This window comes from Charadrius vociferus, unplaced genomic scaffold (genome assembly GCF_000708025.1).
Source record: "Charadrius vociferus isolate BGI_N301 unplaced genomic scaffold, ASM70802v2 scaffold400, whole genome shotgun sequence".
Lineage (NCBI taxonomy): Eukaryota > Metazoa > Chordata > Aves > Charadriiformes > Charadriidae > Charadrius > Charadrius vociferus.
Window position 1 is genome coordinate 925,533 of NW_009646556.1, and position 13,751 is coordinate 939,283.

The following is a 13,751-nucleotide window of genomic DNA, read 5'->3' on the forward strand; positions in this document are numbered from 1 at the left end:
AGTCAAATGTATTTCCTTAATTGCTGAATGCATTGAAGCTCTAGCAGAGCTAGGTACTCATCCTTTCTTCATTCTTGCCTCTCCACCTTGGATCACTGGCTCCTATGAACATGTAGTCCAAGTCCTGAAGTACAGTACACACAACAGAAATATAGAAAGAGAAATGGTGCAGCAACCAAAATAATTAAGGGCAATCAAGATTCCTTTCACTTTCCCTATCTGGCACAACAGCGTTAGTGAGTAGAATTAGCAATGTAATGCTCAATTCACTAAAAAGTTGAAGGCATAGAAGATTACAAGAACAGACAAGACTGCTTAGTTTTTGCTGCGTTCATCTTTAAGGAGATCAGCTTAACTGAGGAACAGTCACACTAATATGGCAGGTTTCTTTTCAAATTGCCTCAATTATGAGCACAGGTATTTTATTTTCAGACTTCTGCTCTGTGGCTTTCAGCCTCATCATTATTTTTTTTCTAAAAAGATTCCTCAAATCACGTAAAGCTAACGATGCAGAGAAGAAAGAAAGGAAAAGAGGCGTATCAACAATTGACAGAAACTACCGAGATCTGAGATAACTCTGGCAGGTGGGGACATGCACAGACATGGTGAAGTCTAAGCACGCAGATAAGCTGTGTTTTGCCCACGCCCTGCTCAGAGACAGTGAGGCTTCTGAGAGTTACAGAAGTGCTGGATCTCTGAGAAACTCTCTTCAAAAAACCATCCTGATGTTCCTCGCTAAAGCTTTGCTGAGTGGAGGAAGCGGTAGTGGTCGTGGAGGGAGACTTGCACGTGGTCTTGGAGGTCTTCTAACAGGAGGTGGACATGGAGGGAATCTTGGAGGACTTGTTGGAGGTCTTGTCCATCTTATAAGTGAAGCAGCAGCTCAGTACAATCCAGAGCCACCTCCACCTCCCCACAATCATTTTACGAATGTGGAAGCTTATGAGAGTGAGGAGATCAGACAGTTTCGTCGCCTTTTTGCCCAGCTTGCTGGAGACGATATGGAAGTGAGTGCTACAGAGCTAAGGGACATCCTGAACAAAGTGGTTTCCAGACATCAAGACTTGAAGACAGATGGCTTCAGCTTAGACACATGCCGTAGCATGGTAGCCGTCATGGACAGTGATACAAATGGCAAACTGGGCTTTGAAGAGTTTAAGTATCTGTGGAACAACATCAAGAAATGGCAGTGTGTCTACAAGCAGTACGACACTGATCAGTCAGGCACCGTTGGGAGAGCTCAGCTGCCAGACGCCTTAAAGGCTGCAGGGTTCCATCTGAACGAACAACTCTGCCAGGTAATTGTGCGCCGATATGCCAACGAGGACGGTAGCATGGATTTCAACAACTTCATTAGCTGCTTGGTACGACTGGACAGCATGTTCCGGGCCTTCAAGTCCCTGGACCAAGATGGAGATGGTCAGATCAAAATGACCATTGAAGACTGGCTGCAGCTGACTGTGTATTCATGAAGGCACAGCAGAGAAGAATAAGCTTCATCTGGAAGATATACATGGAAGACTGCAGCCCTGTACTATAGAACTGTAGTCTTTTCCTTCTTCTAAGGCAGACATAGCTAGTGCTAGATAGCTCAGCTTAAAGTGTTGTGATTCCTCTTGCGCACGCATTAATCTGCTTTCCTGAAGGGTTTGTGTAAGTTGTCAGTTGGATAGTCTGTCTCAGAAAACCATCGCTAGACTCTGAAGTAAGGGAATATGTTGAAGGATCAAAGCTTAGTTATTTCTTCACGTAAAGTGGCTTGTATATGAGTATATTATATAAAAAGTTCATCAGTTTGGTGTTGGTTTGTGACATTACTGTTCCGATTTGTCAGCATTCACTAAGGTGGAATAAAACTCTGCTTGCCTGAAGGCAATAACTAGTGAAGAGAGTTGTGCAGTTATTTCTAACAAGGGGAAAATATAAGAGTTGCAATAACTATAATGATCATATTTAATTTCCTTCCTACTTCTCCTTCTCCATGCATGTCTGCTGAAGCAAAACCTGAATGGTATTGTCAGCTCTACCTGCTGGCCAGGACAAAATGGAAGACTTCTATAAGGCTACTTTTACAACCTTTTTCTCCTTCCTACAATTCTACTAAGTAGTCTTGTCTCTCTTTCCTTGAAGCCTTATTATAGTTATAATGAAAACAACTTAAAATACTACATTTATATTTAGAGAAGCTTGCTGTTATAATGCAGTCACATAGCAGCCAGCCAGCCAAAATCAACCTCTGGCTATCCGAGTTAAATTGTATCAGCGTGCAGCATCCCACTCAAGGTAGTTATGCAGTTCTGTCTAAGATGCCAATTTTTGAGTAAAAGTAAAAGGAATAACATCAACTGTCAAAGGTAAATTTCTTTGAATTAAGGATTACATAGTTGATGAAAACAGCTCTTAGACTGCAGTGTAACAAGGCAGATTTCTCAGCGGGGCTCTGCTGCTTTAAAAGAAAATTGTTTAGGGTGTGTGCTAGCTGACTGGAATGTGAAAGGATGAGTGGAGTAGGAAGCCTGCCTCTACACACTGCATGCAGTCTCCAGATGTGAGAGCCCACATGGCCCTGCCCCTCCCCGGGGAGACATCAGTGACTAATTGAGAAATACCACACAATACCTGCAGGGCATCTGAATACTAATGGGGTACTGTGGTTTGGTTTTGTTTCTAAATTCCCATAGCTTTGATTTCCAAATCTTGCAGTTACACTTGGCAAATAGTATTTTCCAAACTGATGAAATCTCCTCCCTGGTATACTTGCAGAAGCATTTTACTTGTAACTTAGGAAAAAGTAACTTAAAACTTTTGCCAAGACTTTTTTTCCGCCTGCATTTTGTTTAATATCAAACTGGATGACAAAACCAGTAAAAATATTCATATTGGCTCAAATTGTGATGAAAGAGGTCAATTCCTTCCTAATGGCATTTAACCCCCTCCCCGTTATTCAATGGAAAAGCACAAAGTTATCCACAATGGCATTTGGGCTCTGAGTAATAGAAAACTGAGCACGAGGGAAAGTGTGGTATCTCTAGGTGAGCACCATCCTACCAGGTTTGTTTCAGAATTTCCCTTTCTGACTAGTTAGAATGTGCACGTAGCAATAGGTGGTGGAAATTTTGGAGTTACAGCGATTGTCTCTTAGATGACTGAACACGAGAGGTGCATCTGCAGTTCCTCCCCAAACAGTCCAGTTGTAGCTTCTCTGGGGTAGCCCTGGGGTAGCCTCAGGGTTTACTTAGCTAACCAGAACAGGAATGACTCACGAACAACATACACACACACATACACACTTGATTTTTCCTGTTGCTTTACATAGTGAGAAAAAAGTTTTGGGGTAGTAGTACTTTAAACTTTATTGACTGCATCTGTCTTGCACAGAGCTTTGCCAACTGCATAAAGCCAACTGATCATCTAGCCCTAATCTCTTTGTGCAACTCTAAATGGAGACTGTTCATGACAATGCAAACTTTCTTATTTCCCAAAGTGTAGGATTTACTGTATTATAAAGAAAAAAACCCAACAACAAAACCCTAGTTACCGTAGAATGATATAGTGAAAATGCTACCAGAAAACTCATTACCTTGAAGAAAACAAGGGTTGTTGAGGTTACACTATGTTGTGGTTGTTTTGTGTAACACAAATACAAATGTATAAATATTGATGTTCTGCTTTGCTATTTAGAGAATTGGAGCTCAACTCAGATGTTGCTTCCTTAAAATATCCTTGGGTGCATAGGCTGCAAACACAGCTAAATATGCATAGAAGGACTGTTGCAAGCGCTACACAAGCACTGAAGGTTTTCCGACATTTTCAGTTTAATTCCCTTTTTCCAGGCAACAACCCTATCATTTCTCCTGAACCAAAATGCCAGAGCATCTGGAAGTTAGCCAGCGTCCTAGGGTTTAGTAGAGCTAGTCACAACACGCTCTTTCAAGTATCATAAGTTTATTTCCTACTCAGATGGCTGGAGTTGTGTGTATCAGACTGCACTCAGTTTTGCTTACTGGGTTTTAGCAGTTTAATGAAAGTAATCTGGCCCTTATTAGCTCTTGTCATTTTTCTATGTGCAGCCAAAGCTGTGTTAAATTTCAGAAGTTGTTTTTTAATAATGCTATTTTATTTAAAGTTTACTTCCCAATTCTGTTCCTGTGATACTTGTTCTTAACTTTAAAAATAAATTTTAAAAAATACTCTAATGGCATCAAACAATCCGTTGCTAACAATACAGTCTATAAACTGGTCCAAAAATAATATTCCATGGAACTTTGAACAATTATTATCTACACGTTTGCTTCAGTTGTTTTAAGAGTTTAGGTTTATAATGAAGCATTTTAAAGTTAGATCTATTATTATGTAGCCAAAATATTTAAAGTCAAACTCTGCAGCACAATGAAAGCAAAGATTTGTAAATAAAGTGGCATTTATGAGAGAACATTGTCCTTTTCTAATTATTAAAAACTGAAAAAAGTTATATCCCTTAGACACGCATGAAAGTAACTTAAAGACTGTTCATATTTTTGCTAAAAAGCTTCCTTAAAATTCACAGGCCTTTAAAGTACAAGATGTTCAGAGGTCTCATGTCTTCAAAAAAGATTGGTTAGACCATCAATATAAAGAAAATAACAGTTGTCTGTGCAAAACAGTCCTGAATTGGTTTTGAAGCCTAAATAAAAGTTTATCTTAGTAGTTTTAAATCCTGTCAAATATATAGCTTGATAAAGAAAAGTTAGTTTTCGATCCATTCTTACACACATTTTGTTCATCAAGGACTATCTTAAGACCTAAATTCAGCAACAGAAATCCCTGTTTCATAGAACCCCAGATTTTCAAAGTGCTCTGCAGAGCAGCCTTAGCATTCCTCCACTGGCAAGCTCCATATTCCACTATTCAGCAGCAGAAAACCAAAACAGAAAGGTTAAGGTTGGTATGCTCAAGTGGGCATTAGAAGTTGGTAGGAGAGGCAGAAATAGAATCTAGATCTGGCTGTTCACTACAGATTTACCCAGGAGACCACTCCTCTCTTGCTTGGCTGAAAATGTTTTGTGCTGTTCTCAGACTTAGAGAGTCCGCTTTTTTTTTTTTCTTCTTGAAATGTACAACACATTGTCCACAAAAGGAACTCCACTTTCCACTCCTTTGCTTTTAAAACATTTTTGATGAATGCCCTTATTGTGAATGTTCCAAACTATGAGCTGCTAGTCATCTCACCTATGTTTTCATTAACTACTCTGTGTCCCATCACCTAACGCTTATATATGGCTTCTTCCCCAGACTGGATGTTTCCCCTCACGGAACTTTCAGTGTGGTCACAGGAACGCTACTGACTTAAGCATATATTTCAACGGGCATCTGCGATTTTCCCTATCTGCAAATATAAAGCAGCTTGCGTAGAATAATCACGAATCCCATCAAAACAAGCTTCAAATGTTTTGTTGATGTAGCTTTGTAGTTAACACATTGAAATGTTCGTTCAGGTCAAAACTGGAATTACCAGAGAGGCTGTTACAATGATTTCATTGCGTTTCTGGCTTAAAAGGTATTTGATTCAAAATAGTGTGTAGGGCAATGCATTTGCTTCAAAGAAAGGGTTGAGATAGACCCCGTAGATTTACCGCATCATCAGGCTGCACTTTCACTGGCATATATTTTATTGCTGAAGGTTCTTAGGAAGAACTAACTCAAGGCAACAGCCTCACTTTTGGCTTGTTTGTTCTAGGATGTTGCATTGTCTCTGAACTTTAGCAAGTGCCAGTGCTACATGAACTGTTACATTTACCTTAAACACAGCTGTTCCAGTTCATGTTAGAGGCTTCTCAGAGATCAAATACTAAAGAAAAACTTCTAAGTTGTTTTAAATCTTTTTTGTTTGGGTGTTTACAAGGTAGAAATTGATACCCAATTTCTAGCTACGGAAAATATGTATATTGCTGCTTGAGCCCTAGTATTGCATACGTTTAGCAAGATGTCAGTATTTTTTCCAGGAAGAACAAATACCTCTAGCATTGTAAACTGTCTTAGGGCATGTTGTACAGTTGATTTATACAACAGCTTTTAAAATTATTTGCTATATTAACTACAACTACTGCCACGCATATTTTGGTTACAGAACGGAGATGGCAGCATCGACTTCAGAGAATATGTAATTGGTTTGTCTATTCTTTGTAACCCAGCCAACACAGAAGAGACTATTCGGATGGCATTTAAGGTAAGTTCAATTTAGTGTAAATCTACAAACCTGACAAATCAAGACTGACTGTAAATCTGTTAGCTTTCAAATCATAAGTTCATAGCTTCAATCTGTTATGCAAATGTGAGTAATACTCTTAAACCAATTGACATTTAGAGTGTAAAGGGGAAGGGGAGAATTGCAAGCATCAGCTTCATAGGAAAGGGTTTCAAAAGCCATGTGAAGGCACTAATGAATATGTAACTTGGCAGGCCAACTCCAAAAATGATTCAGCAACACTTGCAGTTTTTTCGCCTGAGGTTTTTTTTGCTGTCATTTTTCAATGTCACAAGTAGACAATAGATGGAGCAATATCCTCTTGTGGGTCAAGCGCTCGGTAGAGTCACTGTTGTTAACAAAGAGGAGGGGAAAAAAAATTCAAGCAGGGCTATTCAGGACTGGCACATCCAAAACTGGGCTGCATCTAAGATCATCTATTGGCTTCCACTATGGTGCCCTGATAGTACAAGCAGTCAAGGAGCAGTAGCTCCTTTCAAATCTCAGGTACGAGCAGGCAATATGTGACCAGGGATGCCCAGGCTGTGAATCCCTGAATAGAAAAATGCTCAAGTGACCCTTTTTTTTTTCAGTTGATCTTTGACACGGATTCAGTTATTTTACCCACTAATCTGTTCTTATGAACCATACTGAACAATATATTGAGAGATGGATCATGTTCATCTTAAACTGGATACTTTTTAGCGCTGATGCATACTGGAGAAGTACCAGAATTTTTATGGCAATCCATTATATCCACTGGCTGCATTACAGATAAGCACTGCAGCTGCTCAAAGTGATTGGTGCTTTTTCAGGGAAGTTTTATCGCTACAGATTCCTATGAAGAAGCAAGCCTAGCGACTATTGTTGCTGTTTCATTGTTTTGTTTTCTAGACTATATCCTTTGGTATCTAACAGTTGTGCTGATTATAAAATTAGTAATTTGTTTTAATTCCCAGTTTCAGTGTGAAATGACTAGTAAAAGGCTAGTAAAAGCCTGTTTCAGTCTGAAATTAAACTATGGGTTTCCTCTTGCTACTTGTTTTCTCTGCCACTGAACGTACTCTCCTTCGCAATGGGAAAGTTTGCCTGTAGCAAGTACTTAAGAATTAGAGCCATCCATCCCTTGGATTTCTCATGGGGTTGATTCATAGCAGATGCTTACTGTCACTGCGCTGGGAAGGATGGAAGGATCAGTGTACATCTACTGCCTGCATTCTAGTCACCAAAATTCGTTGTTAATTACAATAATTCCTTAGTGGGTGACAGATCACGTATACTAAAATTTAGGTACTTTATGTCAGAGCATAAACTATGGCAAGTTTAATCTGATGGCAGATGTGCCATAATTTAATGAAAACGAAGATTGAAACCTAAGATGTTCCAGTATACAGTGACTGAATCCAGTTGCCCCTTAGCATAGCTCATGGGGACAATTAACATAAACCTTTGTTTATGCTTTGTTTTTATCAGTTTTCTATGAGTTTTATTACTGAACTAATGCTGCGAGGTTTGTTTCTTGTTGCAGATTTGCTACATACTTTTCCTGTTAGAGAATATTCTAATCCCAACCATAGCATGTACGTTGCTTTGCTAAGTGTCTGCTTAGTCTTATTCCAGAGAAAATACATAAAATCTTCTGCAAGAGACAGTAGCTGAGATAGAGCCAGTCTCTTTAAATCCCAGGCGTTGTTTGCAGCTCACCTTTGAATACTAGAAACCTAATATGGGTGGCTGATGTGCACAGAAGGTTCATAGGCAAACTGATGCTAAAGTGTTTCTACACGTAATATCTTTTCCAGCTCTTTGACATGGATGAGGATGGCACTGTAACAGAAGATGAGTTTGCTTGTGTCATTCAGTCAGCTCTGGGGGTGCCAGAGCTTGATGTTTCTATGCTCTTTAAAGAAATAGACGCAGATGAAACGGGGAAGCTGTCCTATGGTAAGTTATGTCCTTTTGTAACAAAGAGCACTCTGATAGGTATGTTGACACTGAGAGTTTCCTGTCTTTTTTCTCCCTGAAATTATCTGATGGTTCTCATACCCTACTTCTGGGGGAAACTGTTGAAGCACAGACCTAGATACTTTGTGTGATTTGTCTGAGATTCTTCAGAGGAAAGTAACTGGAGATTAGCTTCAGTCAGAGGAACAGGCACTGAAATTTTCAATTCTGTTGCTGCACTATAGTATCTTTATTTTTCATATTTTTCAGATGAGTTCAAGGACTTTGCGCTCAAGCGTCCAGAATATGCCAAGTTGTTTACTACATACCTAGAGCTACAGAGATACCAGTCAGATATGTTGGAGGAGAATGACATTGAGTCACCTGAAGTCAAACACAGTCCAGTTAGAAAGAATACAGTCCCAGTCTCAGAAACAACACCAATTGCAAGAAATAAAGTCTGTCCTGAAGGCAATGAAGAGGATAACTCAAGTACCTCTGACAAAAAGGATGACTGAGTTAAAGAATTTAGCTCTTGAATTCTACAGGATTTTTTTCCCCAAGCTATTCATAAGCACAATTATATAAAATAGAGATGGAAGTTACAGTTAAAAAAAAGTTTCTTATTTTTACTTTCGTATCAGGAGGAGTTATTCCTGTTCAAGTGTAAGGGGGAAACCACTGTAACTATTCTGTCCTTGATGCCAGTATTACAATACTGGAGCTGTTGTTCACTGTCTTTTAAGTTCATGCTTCCACAAAAGTAACAGATGTGCTAAGAGGGGTAAGAGGCTCCAGCACTGCAGTGACCTCTCAGAAGGGAGACTGAGAAGCCCACTTGTGTAAAAAAAAAAGTGGAATTTTTGGTGCTGCTCAACTCCTCTACATCCCCAGCATGTCTTAAGGGAAAAAAAAATGATGCCAGAGCATGTTAATTTGCCTTTGTCAAGTTTCTAAGAGGCACAAATGAATCACCAGAAGCTGAAAGTTGAAGCTGGTGTTTTCTTTTAGCTGTCCTTAGTTTTCCCTTAACTACCTGTGAACTATAAAGCCTAAGTTCCTGAACAAGACAAGCTGATTCACTGATATTAACAGAAACAGCTTCAGGCTTAAAGGCTAGTTAAAGATGGAAAAGGCTGCACTTCTAACACCCAAAAACTAATTGGAATTCCAAGATAGCAGCTCACAGTCTACAGGAAAATGCAGACAATAAGACCCAAGAATTAATGGACTATTTCAAAATAAACAGAATGTTGTTTACAGTAGCAACCGTTCAGGATCACATTAGGTGGAACATTTCAAACTTCAGCATATTTTTATTCTAGTAATTATCAACAGAGGAATGTGACCCTGCTCTGCAAAATTTAGAAGGCAAATATGCTGTCAAGTCATAGTTCTAGTAGTTGGTATCTACTCTAAAGTTGTCTCCTAGAAACCGTGTTTGCGTTACTGTGCCAATACTCAATATGTTCTTAGAGTTCAATTCAAAACCAAGGTCTTCTAGTCAATGATTTGAGTATGTTTTGCCTGTCCCCTCTAGTGCACTGGAAATTGGGCCTTCACCTTTTTCTGTCCTCCACCTGAATGCACTTTATACAGTATTTAAAATATATAGGTATTTATGCAGGTAACTTCTAAATGAAAACTCAGAAGGGGTGGAATGACAGAATATTTTCAAATTAAAACTGAGACGAACAGACTACAATGTCTAGTACCAAAAATAATCAATTTTCAGCAGGTTTTGTAAGTGAAATGGTAACCTCTGCCTCTAAGTTATTGCTTGTGTTGTCTGGCTGCAAGTTCATTGCCATGTTTAATCTTTCTGTGTTTATAATTGTGCCTATCCTGATATTTCACGTGCTTAAAATAAATCTATATTTTTAAAAGACTTTACTTGAACAGCTAAGTCTTTTTAGTCCAGCGGGAAGTGTACTCTCTGTACCTTAAGGGGCTGGGGGGATTTCCAGGAAATCATCCTTACGGTGTCTTGCCTTGATAAACACAATGCAGCCCGAAGTTGGCATTTTTAGTTCTGAGCGCGCTGGCACTTTTCTTTATGGAAGGGGTAGAAAAGTAGAACAGGACTGATGTTCTTCCAAAGAATGACTTCTGCTGGCTAGCTCAGCAAGAGGGGACACGATACAAAGATTTGCAGGTACGTGGAGAGATACACCTGTTTTCTGATGGAAAATAAAGCATTGCCATTTACAGGTAAAATGCGTGACCTCAACCATAGTTGAGAAGTAACAATCATGGCTTTGTGTAATACGAACATTAGGAGAGGATTTTCTTTCACTTTAGAGAAGGAGGCGTTACCCTAACCTGGCTGTACAATTAGCCAGAATACACGTTAATTCCTTGGCAAGGATGCTTTTGCCTAGCATGTTAACCAAAGTCCTCAGCTTTTCAACCAGCAGTAACCTTTTCAAAGACAACTTCTATTCCAACCAGTAAGAAAAAGACAGGTGGGCAAAGATGACAAAAACAACCGCTTTAAGGTCTCGGAATGCCAAGGGTGCCTCACGCACGCTCCTGTTGAATCCAGCCACGTTCACCAGCTGGAGCACTACACTGCCCAACAGTGTAGCATATTTAGGACTAGTGATTTTATAAAAACCTGCAAATCACACAAGCACTTTGCAATTACAGCTAAAAATTGTGCATATAAATCTACATATCCCAATAGTTTAAGGAAGAAAGGCCACAAATGGGTTTGGTATGTAGCAGTGATTCAACTATGCTCTGAAAAGAAATCAGCTAAATGTTAGAGACACTAACTCAATATACACACATCTGCTTGATGTGCGGGAAGGGAATACATTAATTTCTAGGCATCATTGTGCCTCAGGGAGCTTTTAAAAGGACCAAACTAAAAGCAGTCTGCAATAAATGGGCATTACATTAAGTGGCAGAGCAGGAACTAAACAGAAGGAGAAGTTTAAAAATACTAAACAGAAAATGGTTCTCAGTCAGGTATTGAGGGATGACACCTTTCTGCCTGAGACTTCCCGAGGTGCGAGTTCTTGATTCTACGGGGTGCTTAAGGATCATTTTGAGTCCTCCACAGTCGACCTAGAAAGGTATATGTGGTCCCATGTCACCATAGGGAACAATTTATTTAATCAGTACTCCTCTGTCATGCTGTAACATGGATTTGAATGATAAATCCTTCACTGATACCAAAATAACACACTGTAGAGTATACAGAAACTCTAGCAATCTTAACAAGGGTGAGAATCAGATGAGGACAAGTCTATTACAAGTGGAAAACACAACTAATTCTCAAGAACAGAGGCCCCATGGGCTGCTGTTTTTCATGTTTTCTTATAACTATTGTATATACATTATGAATAAATCTCAATTTTATTTTTTTAAAGCTAGGCTCCTGTTTCTGAACACATGAAAGGCAACGGTGGGTCACATAGAAAAGTGGACCTTCCTTGTTCACCCTGGAACAAGGAAGATATTAATACTATAAATCGTGATCAATTTATTTAAGGAAGGTGAATCAACAGGGTCTCCATTGGCCACACCAGGGGTTGATTTCTGAGGGAAAGATCTGATCCAAGAAAATTAACACTGTATTTGTACTACTTTTGCTGTATCCGTGATACTGCCTAAATAGACGCAGAAATAGATATACGACATCCAGGTTTCATGTCAGATCATACTGCTGTAAGATCTGGTCCTAAACTGCCAAAAATCACATAGCTCCTGGTTGGTTGCTATCCATCAGCAGAACTATGAGAAGCAGTTACCACTTTGACGGAAAGCATCCGAAAATGGATCTCCTATTTTCACAGTCAATAGCTGCACAGCATTAGTCAGAGGTACCAAGAGGTAGCTGCGGTTTCTGAGCTTTTGTACTCATCTACATCAGAAGAGGTTAGGTATCAAATTGTATTCAATTCAGTTCAGTGATTCTCAAATGGTTTGCAAGGGAAATTTTGAAAGATGGTCCACAGTGTTCCTGTGGGTGTTACCTCCTCTTCCTCATCAGCTTGCTTCATATCTCTGGGGGGAAAGAAAAGTTCAGTGATTCTCAAATAGTTTGCAAGGGAAATTTTGAAAGATGGTAAGAGCCCTGGGAGTCCAGAGAAGGGTCGTGGTGTGTGACAGGTCTGATGACCATTCACAGAACTGCCTGGCCACATCTGTCATCTGCCCAGCAATTCCCATCTAAAACAAAGCATTCCCCGGGCATCAGAAGTCTGAGAAACATTTGTTGAGATCTTTTTTCTAGGGTGGTCAGCACACCAGGGCCCTATTCCTGGGTAATTCCTCAGGCACTGTGCCAGTGCAAATAAACGCAGCATTCTGCCTGAGCAGGCTTCTGGCGGAGTTTGCGTAGGTGCCAAGGGCTACTCAGAATGCATGGATGTGGAAAATCAGGGCCTGAAGCTTAGAAACTAAATGTAAAAAATGTCCTTACATACACAAACACACCCACACTCTTTGGACAGTCTGCCTGTCAACTGTTTGACCACAGCCTTCAACAAGGAAAGCAGCAGGAGATTTCATGCGAAGAATTACATAGCTCTCGCTTTGAGAATGTCACAAGAAAAAAACTAAAATCCATTTTTAAGAAAGGCTTGGGAGGTTTGTAGTTACACTCGGTATGATTTGCTAAGAAGGTTGGACTCTGTTCAGTGGCCTTTGGCTTACATTTTTCCTATCGGTTTTGCAACGCTTGGAACAGCCTACCTTTCTCCCTACTTTCTCCCTTCATGTTTCCACCTAAAACGCAGCTGCTACCATCAAAAGCTGTATTCCATAACGATTAAACTTAAGAAATTGTAAAATTAAAACATAAAAATTACTAAATTGGGTGGTATTCAGGGGGCACATGCAATGTTCGGGTAACTACTTTCACTGGTCTGCAGATAGAGCAAACTTGCTGAAGGTTGCAAGGGATTTTAATGACATTTAATTAATTAATTCTAAATCTTTACTCAATGAAATAACATTTATTAGACTGACTAGCAGCAGGGAGACGTTTGTCAGCAGTGCTTAAGTTGGCGGACTCTCTGTTACTATACATAGCCAGAGAGGCAGAAAGTAAACATCTTATAGGATTAGCAGCTATGTTCATAGCTGAGATGAAATTTGGACATTTCATTAGTATAAGATTGATTCTGACATTTCATAAAGCCAAAATGCAAACAAAAAAAAATGTGTCTGATATAAATACAGTATGCAGCACTTACTCAGATAAAGTTCAAGAAGCGCAGCAGGTTTAGTGCCATGACAAAGGAAATACAGAAGGGTCATTTAAGGACCCAACTTCTGTTAAGCACTTAAGTGTATGCTTAATCCTGTGGGCATCAGATACTTTGTACTTACTAAAAGCACACAGTAATACTAATAATTAGAAAACATGAAAAATTTCCATGGCCAGTTATTGTTAATGGTGCTAAGAATTACACCACCCTCGCGAAGGAAAACAATATCACAATTAATTAAATGTTATGAAAATTTTCATTTATTGTGCCATCCTCTTAGTTTAAGATATTCTATAACAACCACGGCTTGACTGGTGAGACTTTAGAGACGCATGACAATGATATAACAAGAAATACTTCAT

At 39.4% G+C, this 13,751-nt stretch overlaps 2 protein-coding genes across 2 annotated transcripts in view; both read left to right on the plus strand.

Annotated features, from left to right (window-relative positions):
• Window positions 1-8,685, plus strand: part of LPCAT2 (lysophosphatidylcholine acyltransferase 2) — a 39,792-nt gene extending 31,107 nt beyond the window's left edge. Inside the window, exons 14-16 of the mRNA XM_009886479.1 lie at window positions 6,107-6,205; window positions 8,026-8,167; window positions 8,438-8,685. Coding sequence (XP_009884781.1) covers window positions 6,107-6,205; window positions 8,026-8,167; window positions 8,438-8,685 — 489 coding nt within the window. The remainder of the gene's footprint in view (window positions 1-6,106; window positions 6,206-8,025; window positions 8,168-8,437) is intronic.
• On the plus strand, window positions 726-1,472 carry LOC104287637 (calpain small subunit 1-like). The gene has a single exon (XM_009886365.1). It carries the CDS (start codon window positions 726-728, stop codon window positions 1,470-1,472), a length of 747 nt encoding a protein of 248 aa, XP_009884667.1.
• Window positions 8,686-13,751: the final 5,066 nt, after the last annotated feature.